The sequence below is a fragment of the Kogia breviceps genome, chromosome 9, assembly GCF_026419965.1.
Source record: "Kogia breviceps isolate mKogBre1 chromosome 9, mKogBre1 haplotype 1, whole genome shotgun sequence".
Classification (NCBI taxonomy): Eukaryota; Metazoa; Chordata; class Mammalia; order Artiodactyla; family Physeteridae; genus Kogia; species Kogia breviceps.
The window spans coordinates 64486227-64500919 of NC_081318.1; the positions used below are offsets into that span (position 1 = coordinate 64486227).

The 14693-nt window shown below is 35.3% G+C and overlaps 1 protein-coding gene across 9 annotated transcripts in view; it reads left to right on the top strand.

Moving 5' to 3' along the window:
* The window catches only part of PHF14 (PHD finger protein 14), a 232917-nt gene that overhangs the window by 93094 nt on the left and 125130 nt on the right, over positions 1 to 14693 (top strand). For all 9 annotated transcript variants that reach the window (XM_067042574.1, XM_059073864.2, XM_067042570.1 and 6 more), the window contains one exon: positions 3870 to 4038. In XM_067042574.1, coding sequence (XP_066898675.1) covers positions 3870 to 4038 — 169 coding nt within the window. The remainder of the gene's footprint in view (positions 1 to 3869; positions 4039 to 14693) is intronic.

Here is a 14693-nt window from a genome sequence, read left to right on the forward strand (position 1 = left end):
TATAATTGAGATTATACAGTATTTGCCTTTGACTTATTTCATTTAACATAATGTCCTCAAGATCCATCCATGTTGTTGCAAGTGTCAGGATTTTCTTTTTATGGCTGAATAATACGCTATTGTATATATAGACCACATTTTCTTTATCCGTTTATCTGTTGATGGACACAGGTTGTTTCCATGCCTTGACTATTGTAAATAATGATGCAGTGAACATGGGAGTGCAGATATCTTTTCAAGATAGTGATTTCGTTTGCTTTGGATAATTACCCAGAAGTGGAATTGCTGCCTCGTACGGTAGTTCCATTTTTAATTTTTTGAGGAATCTCCACACTGCTTTTCAGAGTGGCTGTACCAGTTTACATTCCCAACAGTGCATGAGGTTTCCCTTTTTTCCATATCCTCAGCAGCACTTGTTATCCCTTGTCTTTTTTATGACCGTCATTCTAACAGGTTTGAGGTGATATCTCATTGTAGTTTTGATTTGTATTTCCCTGATGTAGTTTTCTATAGGCACCTTTGAAGATTTCCCTCTAAAAAGTGGGGAAAGCATGGGAAAAGGCTTTGAAATAAGAAAAAAAAAAAACTATGGTGTGAAATTTTTGAAGACCGAAAGAGGTAATTTATAAAGAAAAAAAAGGTAAATCATAAATTATTTATAATATTTGGGAAATAGAGTGTTACTGGATTTATTATGTTTAAAAATTCATAAAATCTTTTTTCTTTGCCTTATGCAAATTAAATTTTCTATAGATTAAATTAGTATTCTTCCTTGTTTTAGCATTATACAATAAAAATTATTTTTCTTTAGTAATTAAGATTTTTAAAACCTCCTTAGGTAATTATTCTGAACATAAGTTGTAGTGTAGGGTTCTGGGGATCAAGAAGGTACAGCAAATTGAGGAAAATCTCTTAGTATTTCAGTATGAAGGTAGTGCTTTGGCATAAATTCCTTACCTGAATTTTCATTATTTATACTTAAAAAATCCATTTTTAATTAATGGAATTTTTTGATTACTTAAAGTTATCTCTAGTACTATATATAGGAATTATAGATTTCATAGATTCTCTTCCCTAATAGAATATATTAAGTAAAAACATACAGGATTAAGGTGAGTTTAGCTAAATTCGCAGATAATAGCAGCTTAGTGAATTATTTTTTAATTAATTAAATAATTTTTTAGTGGATTACTAAAAGAAGCCAGGTATGTGTTTTGATATTATGAAAGATAATTATGACTTTCCCCCAAATATCTGTAATTCCATGGAATTGGACAGGCCATGGCTTTATCCTCAGTTATTCTTTCTTTTTTTTTTTTTTTTTTTTTTTTTTTTTTTTTTTTTGCGGTATGCGGGCCTCTCACTGTTGTGGCCTCTCCCGTTGCGGAGCACAGGCTCCGGACGCGCAGGCCTAGCGGCCATGGCTCACGGGCTTAGTTGCTCCGCGGCATGTGGGATCTTCCCGGACCAGGGCACGAACCCGTGTTTCCTGCATCGGCAGGCGGATTCTCAACCACTGCGCCACCAGGGAAGCCCCTCAGTTATTATTTCTTATGATCTTGTGTACCGGTTAATGTAGCAGAGATGCTTTTTCATATCTTAAAGGCTATTTGTAAGATGAGGACTATAGGGACTTCCCTGGCGGTCCAGTGGTTAGGACTTCGCCTTCCAATGTAGGGGCGGGTTCGATCCCTGGTCAGGGAGCTAAGATCCCACATGCCTTGTGGCCAAAAAACCAAAACATGAAACAGAAACAATATTGTAACAAATTCAATAAAGACTTCAGAAATGGTCCATGTCAAAAAAACCAAAAAAAAAAAAAAAAAAAAAGATGAGGACTATAGAGTTTAAAAGATTGCTGAAAGAGTTGAGTTGCAGGTAGTGTTTTCATCTGTGTTGGCTTTTTGTATTGCAAGTATCATGTGGCAGTTGTCTTGAAATAGGAATAGATAAATTTCTGCTTTGGCAGTGACATTTTGTTTAGATTTTCCTGAATTGTTCAGTGTTTTGTGGTTTTCAGAGCATAACATTTCTATTATCTGAGTGCTCTAAGCAAGTTTCTTTGTCACCTAGATGTATTACTTTTGGTGGGGGTGAGAATGAGCAAGAGAAGTTGGAGAATGTACTGACAAAGGTTATAGTTACAAAATGAGAAACAGAGGGGAAACAGTGGAAATAATGGAAATGAGATGTCCATTTTCCTGGAAATGAGGTTCTCCTCCATCCGCGGGGCTTGCTGTGTTTTGTTATTTATTTATTTGCTTGTTTGTTTTTATTGTAGCGGGCTGTCTTTGTGCTGGGTAACAGCCTAAAGTGTAAACTATGGTTTTCTCATGTCTTTTCTGAGCCTTTCCTTGGGCAAGTGTGGTCATTTAAAATTTTTTCCCGTATATGCATTTTCTTTTGAAGGTCCTAGTCTTTAATGTCTGGTTCCCAAAAGGGGAAAAAGAAAAATGAAGGTGGGGGGTAAAGGGTACCAGTCTGCTAAGTCCTGGAAGTCACTTTGAACCAACGGGTGGGGTTTGCAATAGTAGGAGGGGTCACCCACCTCTTTGTCTGCGATCATGTGATGAGAAGCAGCAATCAGTGATCAGAGCACATATCCCCCATATTTGGAGGACAGGGTTCATTTTGTCCAACTGGCTCCTAAAAGCTGTGACATGCTGCTGCAGGAACATGTGCACAATTGCCTGCCATGTGGCTTAGAATGGGGGATAGGTAGCTGCTACTGCAGTAAGAGCTGAAGTTGACCAAAATTAACTGTAATTTACCTGTGCCAGCCTTTCCCTGGAAGTTGCAAGCCTTCAGTAGACTCCAGAGTTCCAAAATAGATAAGTCAGACAGATTCTGTTAATGTAATTGTTGTCTAGGTTGAGATTCAGATTCCTATTGCTTTCTATTCTTCAATCTTCCCCCCCATATTTTTAAAAACACTACTTTTTAAAATTAATTAACTTATTTATTTTTGGCTGCGTTGGGTCTTATTTGCTGTGCACGGGCTTTCTCTAGTTGCAGCGAGCGGGGGTTGCTCTTAGTTGCGGTGCGTGGGCCTCTCATTGCAGTGGCTTCTCTTGTTGTGGAGCATGGGCTTGATGTGTGCGGGCTTTGGTAGTTGTGGCACACGGGCTCAGTAGCTGTGGCTTGCAGGCTCAGTAGTTGTAGCGCACAGGCCTAGCTGCTCTGTGGCATGTGGGATCTTCCTGGACCAGGGCACGAACCCGTGTCCCCTGCATTGGCAGGCGGACTCTTAACCACTGCACCACCAGGGAAGCCCTAAAAATGCTACTTTAATACATTCTTTTCATAAATAAATTTATATTTTTTCTTTTATACGTAGTATAGGCCACCAACCAAAATGATCCATTTATTTTTGTTCAGCACTTCTTAGAGTCTGTTTTTACAGAACTTCCTTAGTTGGTATATTCAGCACAGCTTGCCATTAATTAAGATTCAAGGATATTATAGCTGTGACAAGACGTAGTCAAGATCAATGAATGACTCTGATTTTCTGGTGTCACAGTGTATGTCACTTAAGGAAAAACCATGATTTCCTAATGGAAACTATCTTTTTCATCAGTACTGGGCCTCTTATGTTGGTTCACTTAAACATGTGGCAGTATTACATGTGTTTTTATTATACTTATTAGGGATACATGGAATTGCTTGATGCATTATACTTACTGTTGTATCTCTTACAGGAATGTATGTGCTTTTCTGTATGTATAGTCGTTGTATACCCTGTGGTCACATGTTCCTGTGTATATTTTCATATATTCTAAACATATACCTGAATTTTGTATTTATAGAAAACATAGCTAATGCTGGAAGGTAAATTAAATATATGAACTTATATTATTTTCTTTATTTAGGCAGTGTTCAGAATGTGACCAGGCAGGGAGCAGTGACATGGAAGCAGACATGGCCATGGAAACCTTACCAGATGGGACGAAACGATCAAGGAGGCAGATTAAGGAACCAGTGAAATTTGTTCCACAGGATATGCCTCCAGAACCCAAGAAGATTCCAATAAGAAACACGGTAATTTGTTCCCTAGTTATCATAACCATTACAAAATTCTGAAGTCAAAATTTAAGGGGTGAGAAAGACAAAGGGTAAACATATACTCTGTAGCCAATGAAAGAAACATGTATATTGCTATTGGTTATTCTTAAAAGTTTATATTATATTATGAAATATGCCAATCATACATGAGAATGTAGTTTTTATATTCAGCATAAAGCATAATAATAATGAAGGTCCATTGTGTTCACAAACCCACTTCAAAAATAGAATATTACCAAAACCTTTGAAGTCACCTTTGAATCCCTCAGTACTCACTTCACCATCCATCTAGCCCAGAGGTCACCACGTTTCTCAACTTTGTATTTCTCATTCACTCCTTTTTTTCTGTGTATTGATATGTATGTATATATGTATTCATAAATAATACATAGTTTTTCAGGGTTTGAACTTTGTATAAATGGTGTCAGACTTTTTTCCTGTTGTTTGATACTTTGACCAAAATTATCATGATTTTGATTCACACATGCTGATCTGTTTAATTGTAGTTCATTTATTTTCACTAATATGTAGTTTTTTATTGAAACAATAGATCATTATTAACTTACCTTTTTTTTCTATAGTTTGGCAGTTTTGTTGTCTCCATCTTTTTACTTTTATAAACAACTCATTTTTAAATATCTTTCTAAATGTCTCCTGCAGCATGATAAAAGGGAGTTAGGGTATATAGCAAGGCATGGATTTGCTTAGTTATAGGATATCTGCATCTTCAGTTTTGCTAGGTAATTCCAATATTTCCCAAACTGGTTTACACTTATACCAGTAATGAATAAGTGGTATAAGTTTTGCTCCCAAACATGTTTTGTCCAATGTTTTAATGCTTTCCAGTGTGATACGTGTAAAATAGTACATGGACATTTTATTTTGCATTTCCCTCAACACTTAGATGACTTAGAGCATGTATTTGTTTAATTTTAGTCAGTTGTATTTCCTCTTCTAGAATATGTGTGTGCAACTCTTATTCAGCTTTTCTATCAGGTTGTTAGCCTGTTTCTCATTGAAAATTCTTTGAGGTCAGAGTTATTACCAGGTGCCTGGGAGCTCTACCAACCTAAGACCATTTTAAATAAAAATTTATATGTGTGTCTCTTCCATTACATGAGTAGTGTTAATTTCTACTCCAAACCCATGAGGGGTGCTTGCAGTTATGAATTCTTAGGGGAGACATTTTTCACCTTCTTACCTTGAGCCAAGGCAGGCGCATTTTAAAAATCTGCATTCGCCTGAGGGAGATGTAAATATGTTTTTAGGGTTAGTTATCATCATTCATTTGTTTTATCTGTTTGGTTTTAGAGAGTCTTAATTTTTTTTCCTTAAACTAACAGTTTTCTCAAAAGTTTTTTTTAATTTGTAGTAACCGTCTATATTACAATATAATCACTTAAAAGATTTTAAGAGAAATCACTTAGATTATTTCATTCAGTTTTGCGTTATGGACTCATTTGAAATCAATGAGGCAAATCTGGGAATTTTTATCTTTTAGATAATTGAAGTAGTTAATTTTGAGTGCTCTAAATTGATCAACTTGAAATAGTTTTATCTATAATTTCCACTAGTTTAAAACATTTTTTAGACTTCACAAATATATTTTGTTTACAGATGAACTAGAGAGAATTTCCTTCTTTAAATAAACCTTTTTGTTTCCTTTTCTAAAATATTTTCTATAACTGTTTGTTGCTACTATCTGCAGCTATTCTTAAAATCTTAGAGAAAAACTTATTACTTCTTCTTATGTCTATGTCTACAAAATTATCCTCTTATGAAACATTTTTTCTAGTTTCTTTATTGTTTAAAGAAATCCTTAGGAACAGTATTATCATTTTAAACTTTGGAGTTATCATATAGAGGGGAATTTTGTACATATTATAGTGATATTTATGTGCCCATAGTTTAGTATTACTTAAGATAAATGAGGATTCTGGTTTTTTTTTTTTCTAATTTACCTGTCTGCTTTTCCAGCCTAGAATTACAAGGAAGCTTTTAAATTTTCTAATTTAGTCCAATTCCTCTCATCTTATTCTTTGTCTCTAGTTTTCTTGTGTTAAAATTTTAGTCTTCTTGTAGATGTTGGTAGGTAAAAGACGAGAAAGGATTCTATGCCCAATAATTTCAGGAAATATAGTATGGTTATTTTTTCTTTGGGGGGAATTCAAATGCATATTGAAGCTTTGAGAAATACTGTTTAGAAAAATGATTACTTTTTCTTATTTATCCTTTTTCCTAACTTATTTTATCAAAGAGCACTTTTTTTCAAGACAATATTTTATTATGGCATAGAGCACCATGAGGTACCATCTTTGGAAATGGTATTCTATAGGCCACAGATTCCTTGCATCTGGATCACCTGGGGTGTTTGTTGAAATGTAGACTTTGGATTCATCCTAGAGCTAATGAATTAGAATTGGGGGTTGGGCTAAGCAGATATCTTAGGTGTTAGTCTTATGCAGACTAAAGTCTGAAAGTAACTCTCTTGATAACATTTATGATTATTACTCTTACTCTTTTCATTCTTCTCTGCCTTTGCTCCATCAGTCTGTACAGCAGTTTGGAAAACTTGTGATGAGCATATTCAGTTGGTCAGGTAACAGATCGAGGAACTTAAGAATTGAGAGATGTAGAAGAGAATGATCAGTCTCTTGATCTTGATCTTGGCTGAGTTTCTATTCTTACCTTAATGGTGTTTTTTATTAAGTTTATTTATTTATTTTTTGTTTTGGCTTAATTGGGTCTTCGTTGCTTCCCGCGGGCTCTCTCTAGTTGCAGTGAGCGGGGTCTACTCTTCGTTGCAGTGCACAGGCTTCTCATTGCGGTGCCTCCTCTTGTTGCAGAGCACAGGCTCTAGGCACGCTTCAGTAATTGTGACTCGCAGGCTCAGTAGTTGTGGCACACGGGCTTAGTTGCTCCGCAGCATGTGGGATCTTCCCGGACCAGGGCTCACACCCATGTCCCCTGCATTGGCAGGTGGATTCTTAACCACTGCACCACCAGGGAAGTCCCTACCTTATTTTTTTATCGGTCACTTTTGTTTGAGTTGTATTAACATTTTAAAGTTTCTTTTCTTAATACTCTGTTCATTATGGGAATTCAAGTATATTACTGCCTAATAATAATTTGTCTAACCAAGTACCTTTCAGAATAAATAATTGATTTATGTCTCCCTTCGTTTAATTTTTTAATTGTTGTCCCTAGTATCTTCCTACTTATACCTTTTATTTTAGTACATATGTTACATTTTGGGATATTCCATCCTTAAATTCTTCCTAATAGTATTTTTGCTTTTGTTAGTTTTTGTTTTTCCTGCCATCATTCATCAAAATATAGTTCATTTCACAGTAGTCATAGTATTCTATCAGAATTTTGAAGAAAATTTTACCCTTATGACATAGGGGATTCATGACAGAACTTAAACTTCTGTTTCTCAAAGTAATATCTCACTCAGTAAAACTGTTGAAATGATCATCTCTTCTAAAACTTCCCGTTTCTGTTAAGTTTGTTATGTTCCCTTGGGTTATAGTGATAACACAATTTTTAGAAAAGTAGTTTGGGGTTATTTCATGCTAGTAAAAATGATTTCATCTTGTTTCAGAAATCCATCTTGTGTGATATATGAATTGATATTCTGTTAGAATAATTTTGTTTTTAAAAATTCAGATTTTACAGTATAATTAAGTATATATAGCGCTTTAATCTGTTTTTTTTGAAGTCTGTCTCTGTGGGATTGTCCAAGAATCATCAGAAACAAAAAATGATCAGAGCTACTATAGATTGAAGTTCCATTTTTATTGAATATCTTTTCTTACCATCTGTTATTACTCTCTCTCCTTTTATACTTTATATGTTTATGTTTAAAAATAACATCATGGTGGTAGTAAGGGAGTGAAAGGGAGAAGGAAGGGGTTCATGTGTTGGAATATTTGAGTAAATCCTGGTATATTACTACTATTAATTTAACACCTTTTTTTTTTTTTTTTTTTGCGGTACGTGGGCTTCTCACTGTTGTGGCCTCTCCCGTTGCGGAGCACAGGCTCTGGATGCGCAGGCTCAGCGGTCATGGCTCACGGGCCCAGCCGCTCCGCGGCATGTGGGATCTTCCTGGACCGGGGCAGGAACCCACGTCCTCTGCATTGGCAGGCGGACTCTCAACCACTGCGCCACCAGGGAAGCCCTAACTTAACATCTTTTTAATCTATACTGCTAATATATCCAACCATTTTATTATTCTGTATTTCTTCCTATTATTTGACCTTTGTGTATTTTACTTCATTACATTTTTCAAAGTAGGTAAGTCAGAAGTAGATGTGGGGTATTAGTTTACTTTTATATAAGATGGTTTAATACTAATAATACCTGACATTTGCTGAGGATTGATCATATACCAGATACTGTAGTAATCCTCCACCCTACTCCCTCTTTAAAAAAATAAGTTACTTTTAACTATCATAACTCCTATATTACTCAAAATGAAACTGAGGCACAGAAACCTTAAGTAATTTACCTGTGATCTTAAAGATAGTAAGTGGAATAGGAATTGAACCCAGACAGCCTGAATTAAGAACTAGTGTCTTTTCTGAGGTCTGTAGAAGAGCATTTAGTTGAGGTACAAATGGAATAGTTAGAAAAACATTTGATCATTAGATAGCATAGTTGGGAATGTGATATTCTAATCTGATACCAAAATGGTCATGTGTCGTTCCATACCGTAGTGTTATCTGTGGGAAGCCAGGCATATATCCACTTACTAACTCATGTAACTGAGTTCATTCACATTAAATATTACATTTAACACTCCTTTTCTTTGTACTTTCATTTAGGTGTGAACAGTTTTCCTTTTCAAGCTTGTGCAAGCACATTGGCATTAATCTTGTCAGTTACAGTGTAATAGTGTAGAAGTTAATAAAATGTTTGAAGGTTATTTTACCTTGAGGAAATTGGTATTTAAAAAGATCAAACAAAAAGAAAAGAAAAAAATTAGAAGCAGGAAATCAATAAGTACACTGACAGCATGTGTATGTATGAACTGCCAGTATATGTTTGTTTTGCTGTTCTCTATTTTGGTTTGCTTTTTTTCCCACCAAATTGAGTACTATGAAACCTGCTGTGGGAAAAAAGAGTGTATGCTCTGCATTGAGAGTGAAGTTGGAGAGGTACATAGTGGTTTTCTTTACTATTTGTTTTTCTTTCCTTACTAGTCTCTCCAAATCTACCTAAAACATTTGGCTTACCACATCTCAGGTTTTTTTGATTAAGCAACAAATATCTTTTTGATTGTTTCACTTGGTTTGATCAGTGTTAAGAGAGATGAGCCCGTAGTCTCAGTCTCTGTGCTCCAGTGCCGCTTTTGTGCCAAACAAGGCTGCTGTTAGAAAAATGGCATCCACTTTTTCCTGCTGACAGGCAGTTGCCATTTATCATGGCCAAAGTGTGCAACGGGAGTAGAACACTTTGTTAAACCTTACTGTATTTTTATTATTTGGATACTGAGGAAAGTCTTTTTTTTTTTCATTCTACTCTGATTTCCTTAATAAGGATTTATAGAAATATGAAGGAATACAGCATATTTTGAGACAGTTGATTTAATAAGATATAGATGCTTTTCAAAGTAAGTAGTCTCGGTGTTACATTTTTCTCCTAGATTATGTTTACCCAAAGATCATAAAAAGATTAGCCAGGGCTTCCCTTGTGGCACAGTGGTTGAGAGTCTGCCTGCTGATGCAGGGGACGCGGGTTCGTGCCCTGGTCTGGGAGGATCCCACATGCCACGGAGCAGCTGGGCCCATGAGCCATGGCCGCGCGTCTGGAGCCTGTTCTCCGCAACGGGAGAGACCACAACAGTGAGAGACCCGCGTACCAAAAAAAAAAAAAAAAAAAAAAAAGATTAGCCAGAAAAGTTGTTTGAAAAAAATTATAGCACTAAAGGTTTAGTGTTTTTTTTAAATGGGTTAAAAGAGCTATTTATTTGTATAAGAATGAAAATAGTATACTTTCAGAAAATACCCTTCTTAAACAAACATGGAGATTCTCTCTGTTTCGTACTTTAATGTTATCATATTTAATTGTTAATTATCAATGTTTTTGAAATTTATCATTCTGAATGCTAGAATTATTTTTAAATTAAGTTTTAACTGTAAAAGTAATATGTGAATACTTTTTGTTCTAATAAATTAAAAATAGAATTAAAGTCTTCTTTAACTTTTCTCCCAACATTCCCCTTCTCCAACCCAATTCACATGCCTTGAATCTGTCTTTATTATGAGGGCATATATTTTGAACTTTGATTATCTGAAATTTCTATAGGTATATCTGTCAAGAAAAGAAGAAAAAAATTGAAGGATGAGCCATATGGAAAAGTAGTATGGAGATAGTTCAAAAAACATAGAAATATTCAAGAATTAATAAATAAAAGAGGAACGATCTGGTTTTAGAAAATTCTTCACATGTTGTTTCCTGCTCCAGAGATAAGACTTTGTAACATCTTCTTAGATTGGCTCACAAATATCCCATCTGCAGTATTTAAGCATCTCAGTAGCCATTATTCTCTTTTATTACTGGGTACAAATAGGAGGACTAAGTCTAAAGAAGAAAAAGTGTTGAAAAGCATGTTTCTATTTAACCTTTACCTGTTATTAACTGTGTATTTTATATTTATTCAATTGTCGTAGCTACCTTATGAAGCAGTAACTAATACCATTGCCATTTACAAATGAGAAACTGAGGCAGAGAGTTTAAGTAACCTATCTATAAGAACATACAGCTTCAAAGTGGTAGAGACAGGAATCAAATTTAGCTAGCTCCTGAGCCCATACTTTAATTACTTTATTAGGCTGCCTTTCTAGACAAGGTTACTAGTAGTTGTTCCTGGTATTTCTTGGGCTACAGTCACAGTATCTTCATGCTTCCAGCAACTTAGTGACTAAAGATTTGGTCAGGAAAATAGAAGTCGCTCTATGGAGAATTATGGTCTTATACTACTGTTGGCATAGCTGAGGGCATGGATATCAAGAAAGCTGTCATCGTAGGTCAGAGGAGCTCTACTGAACATCAGAGAAACTGTCAATGAAATATCTATCCTGAAGCACCAGGCAGGTGGTGGGAGCTGACATTAGGTCAGAGAACTTGACGGTGAAGACCTTAGCCTGAACATCACTGGTGAGTGGGTAGAAAAGTGAGAGTCTGTGGGGAAGTCTGCAAAGCCTGCCAGAACTGTGAAGTGGGAGCTGGTGGAAAGGTCAGCAAGGCTACAGCATCTGAAAAAGCCAAGCATCTGACTCCCATGACCTCCTGAGAAAAAATGGCCTTCACTTTACTTATCTGCTTCAAATATGAGGTTACGGACATGGAACTCTCCAGGGAAGGGGGACTGTGGGGAATGTGGTTTCCACCCTTAGACAGAGTAAACAAGGGTGGTGGGGGTGGGGGTGTTTGCCAGACTGACCACAGACAATCTAGCATAGTAACCAACTGCAGCTTAAAAAGTGCTTAATGTAGTACTTACTTGGCACACGGTGGGTGCCCTAAAAAGCAACACTTCCAGACTCCTTTCCCCACCCCCCCCTCCTGCCCCCTTTTCTTTCCTCTTAGAGGACTGTGATACCGTCTTCATCCATATTCTCCCAGCTCTGAGCCCTCTGCAAGGCAAGCATGAAGTTCTTAATAAAATGGTTTTATGAATCACTGACAGCATAAATACAGACAGTGACCTGAAGAGTTATAAAATACCAAGAGGATAACCTCAGTGTAGGCCAAAGAAAGTGACCGTGGGCTTTTTACAGGCTTAGCAGTATTTAAAAGAGAGAGAGAGAAGTTTAACTCCTTCCCTAGCTTGCTAAATATCCAGTGGAGCCCTCACAGTGTTTGCCATTGATTTACAGGTGAGTCACAGGTTTTTTCTCACCCTTGTATTTCTTTTCCTTTCTTTCTTCTTTTAGTTAATTGAAAGGAAGCATGAGAGAAGTAGAGAATATTAAAAGATAAAGATTCTTGCGATAGATGTCAGCCTTGTTGACCCAATGACTCTGTTCCTCTTATTTATAAAAGCTACACAAATGAATATAGGGCTTTTCTCATTAGAGATTTTGACGAAGAGAGCCCCTTTTATTTTGATTACATTAAGCAATTCTTTCTTCTAGAATTCCTACAATTTATACCATCCATCGCCAGTGTATATTTCAGAAGTCGGCTTTGATGTAATTTATTTTTTAGTGGTTAAGCCTATGCTTTGGATCCATATATTCAGTATAAATGGTATAATACCACTTCATAAAATAATAACTGTCATATGTCTAATTATACATTCTGGAGAAAGCTAGCAGTTTTCTCTAATAGTTTTAACTTCTGCATTAGCCAATAATAATAATTGGGGATAATTTTTAAATATAGTTTTCTTTTATTGTAGGAATGAAAATGTTTTGTTTTGGGAACTGGGATCTCATTTACCTTAATATAATTCAGCTTCTTTTGCTCTGGGAAAATTGTTTTACTTCTCCTGCATGAAAGCCTTTTTATAGGTATTAGTTTTATATACCTAGCCCACCTTTAAATGTAAAATGACCATACTTCATATATAGTGTTTTCCTTTGATTCCTATATTAGATAAAATATTTTTTCTTGAACTTCTTAAAATGTTATTTGGTTCTAATCTTTCAACTATGAATTTTTATTATAGGACTTTCTTTCTACTAGTTTAAAATAGTATCTTTTTCCTTCCACTTTTCCAGTTTCTCTGGCATGAAGCCAGAACAACTTGTAATACCAAGTTGACCTTGTAGGTTGCTGTTTTAGTGATGTGTGATGCATTCACTGTCTAGTGTCACACAGTCTGTTTTATGATGTTATAGTATTCTAGTTTTAAGACGTAATTGCTTTGCTTTTTACACCTTTACGGATCCCAGCAATTCTGTAGTTATTTCATCTCCCCTGATTTTGCTAATTTTCAGCTTTATCTCACATCACTTAGGGGGTAGATAGTGACTTGTAATGCATACAACACAATTCTCAGCCTCAGTGGTTTGATCTTTATTTTGTCCTCTTGGGTAAACCTTCAGAGTCCAGTGAAGAGAAGACAGTACTTTAAGATGAACTTCTGTTTATAATGTATAGAAGCATGAATTAATGTTATATTTTCTTCACAGTTGTCAAAATTGTAGGTAATTATTTTTTGTGTGAGTGCTTTATATTTATTCCTGAGTTTAATAGTTAAGCAGTAAAAATTGCCTGCATGGGAATCCACGTCTTTCCATAGTCTCTGGTCTTTGTGACTCCTTGTCCTACTCTTGAACCATGGATCAGGTTAATTTTTTCAATATACACCTATTGAGCAACTAACGAGGTAAGGCACTGGGCAGTAGATGCTGAATAGAACACTAAAATGAAGACGTGGTCTATGTCCTCAAAGAACTATGGTGATAAAAAGTTGACCCTCAAATAATGTAATGTAAACTAGAAGGTAGAGTGTCTATATGAGAGGTACATTAAATTACCCTAGGGGTAACATAACTGAAATGGAAGAGGAAAGACAGAAGATTGAGGTGAGCAACAAAGCTAGAAGTTGACTATTAATACTAGTAGGAAAGTATTCTACTGGCTGAGAAAGTCTTTATTTTCCACTGCCCCAAACCTTTGTATTAAGAAGTTGAAATTTTTAAAGTAACAGCAAGCTGAACACTTGTAAAAGCATTGGAGCCTTTAGCATAAAATTTAGTGTAAAAATTTTGAACCGCATTTAGATATCATCTAACACCCGTATTTGTCTTTCTTACAATATGTTTTTATGATAGGCATCTTGATGGCTGGCAACAGCTTCCTGCATTAGTAAGCTGGCAAAATTTTAAAGAAGTTAATTGGATCAAATCTTAATAGCTTAGTGCAGATTCACTTATCACTTATCAATTAAGCTTATTGATGATTAATGACTTAGAGCACCTTCATCAAAAAGTCACTTAATATTTCATTCATTCAGTTTTTTCAGATAAATAGGTGTGAACATTTTTTAGGATAGCTCATTTCTCTTTAAATTTTGATCATTAGTATATTGATTGATTGAAGTGGTTTTTTAAACTTAAATAACTTTCATATTTAATTAGAAATATATGTGGATATAACTTATAATTATGCTTGAGAAAATAATCAACCATTTAAAATGTAATGGTATTTTCCTCTCTAGGACAATTTTTTTGTAGCATTATTCCCTGTAAAAGAAAATGGTACAAAATCAAATTCTTGTCTTAGACAGCATCAAAACCTGTAAGATAGCCTAGTGTGTGGTGGAAAGTACCTGGACTAGCACATGATAAATTAGAATTCTAGTCCATACTCTGGTAATAACCCTGTATATGGCCTTGGATGAGTAATTTAACTTACCCTGTTTGTGCTCAATATCCTCATTTATAAAATAAATTAGATGATCTGCAATCTTTTTTAGAACCAAAAGTCTCTTTCCAAATTTCACAATTGTATTCATTTTTTTATCCCTAAGACTGTTTATGGGAGGGTTAAAATATATACATCGATATTCAAATAATCTGGAAACGGTAATATTTTGTAATTATACTGTACTTCAGGGTTTTTATTTATGTATTTATTTTATCATTTTAATCATTTTAAATGTACAGTTCAGA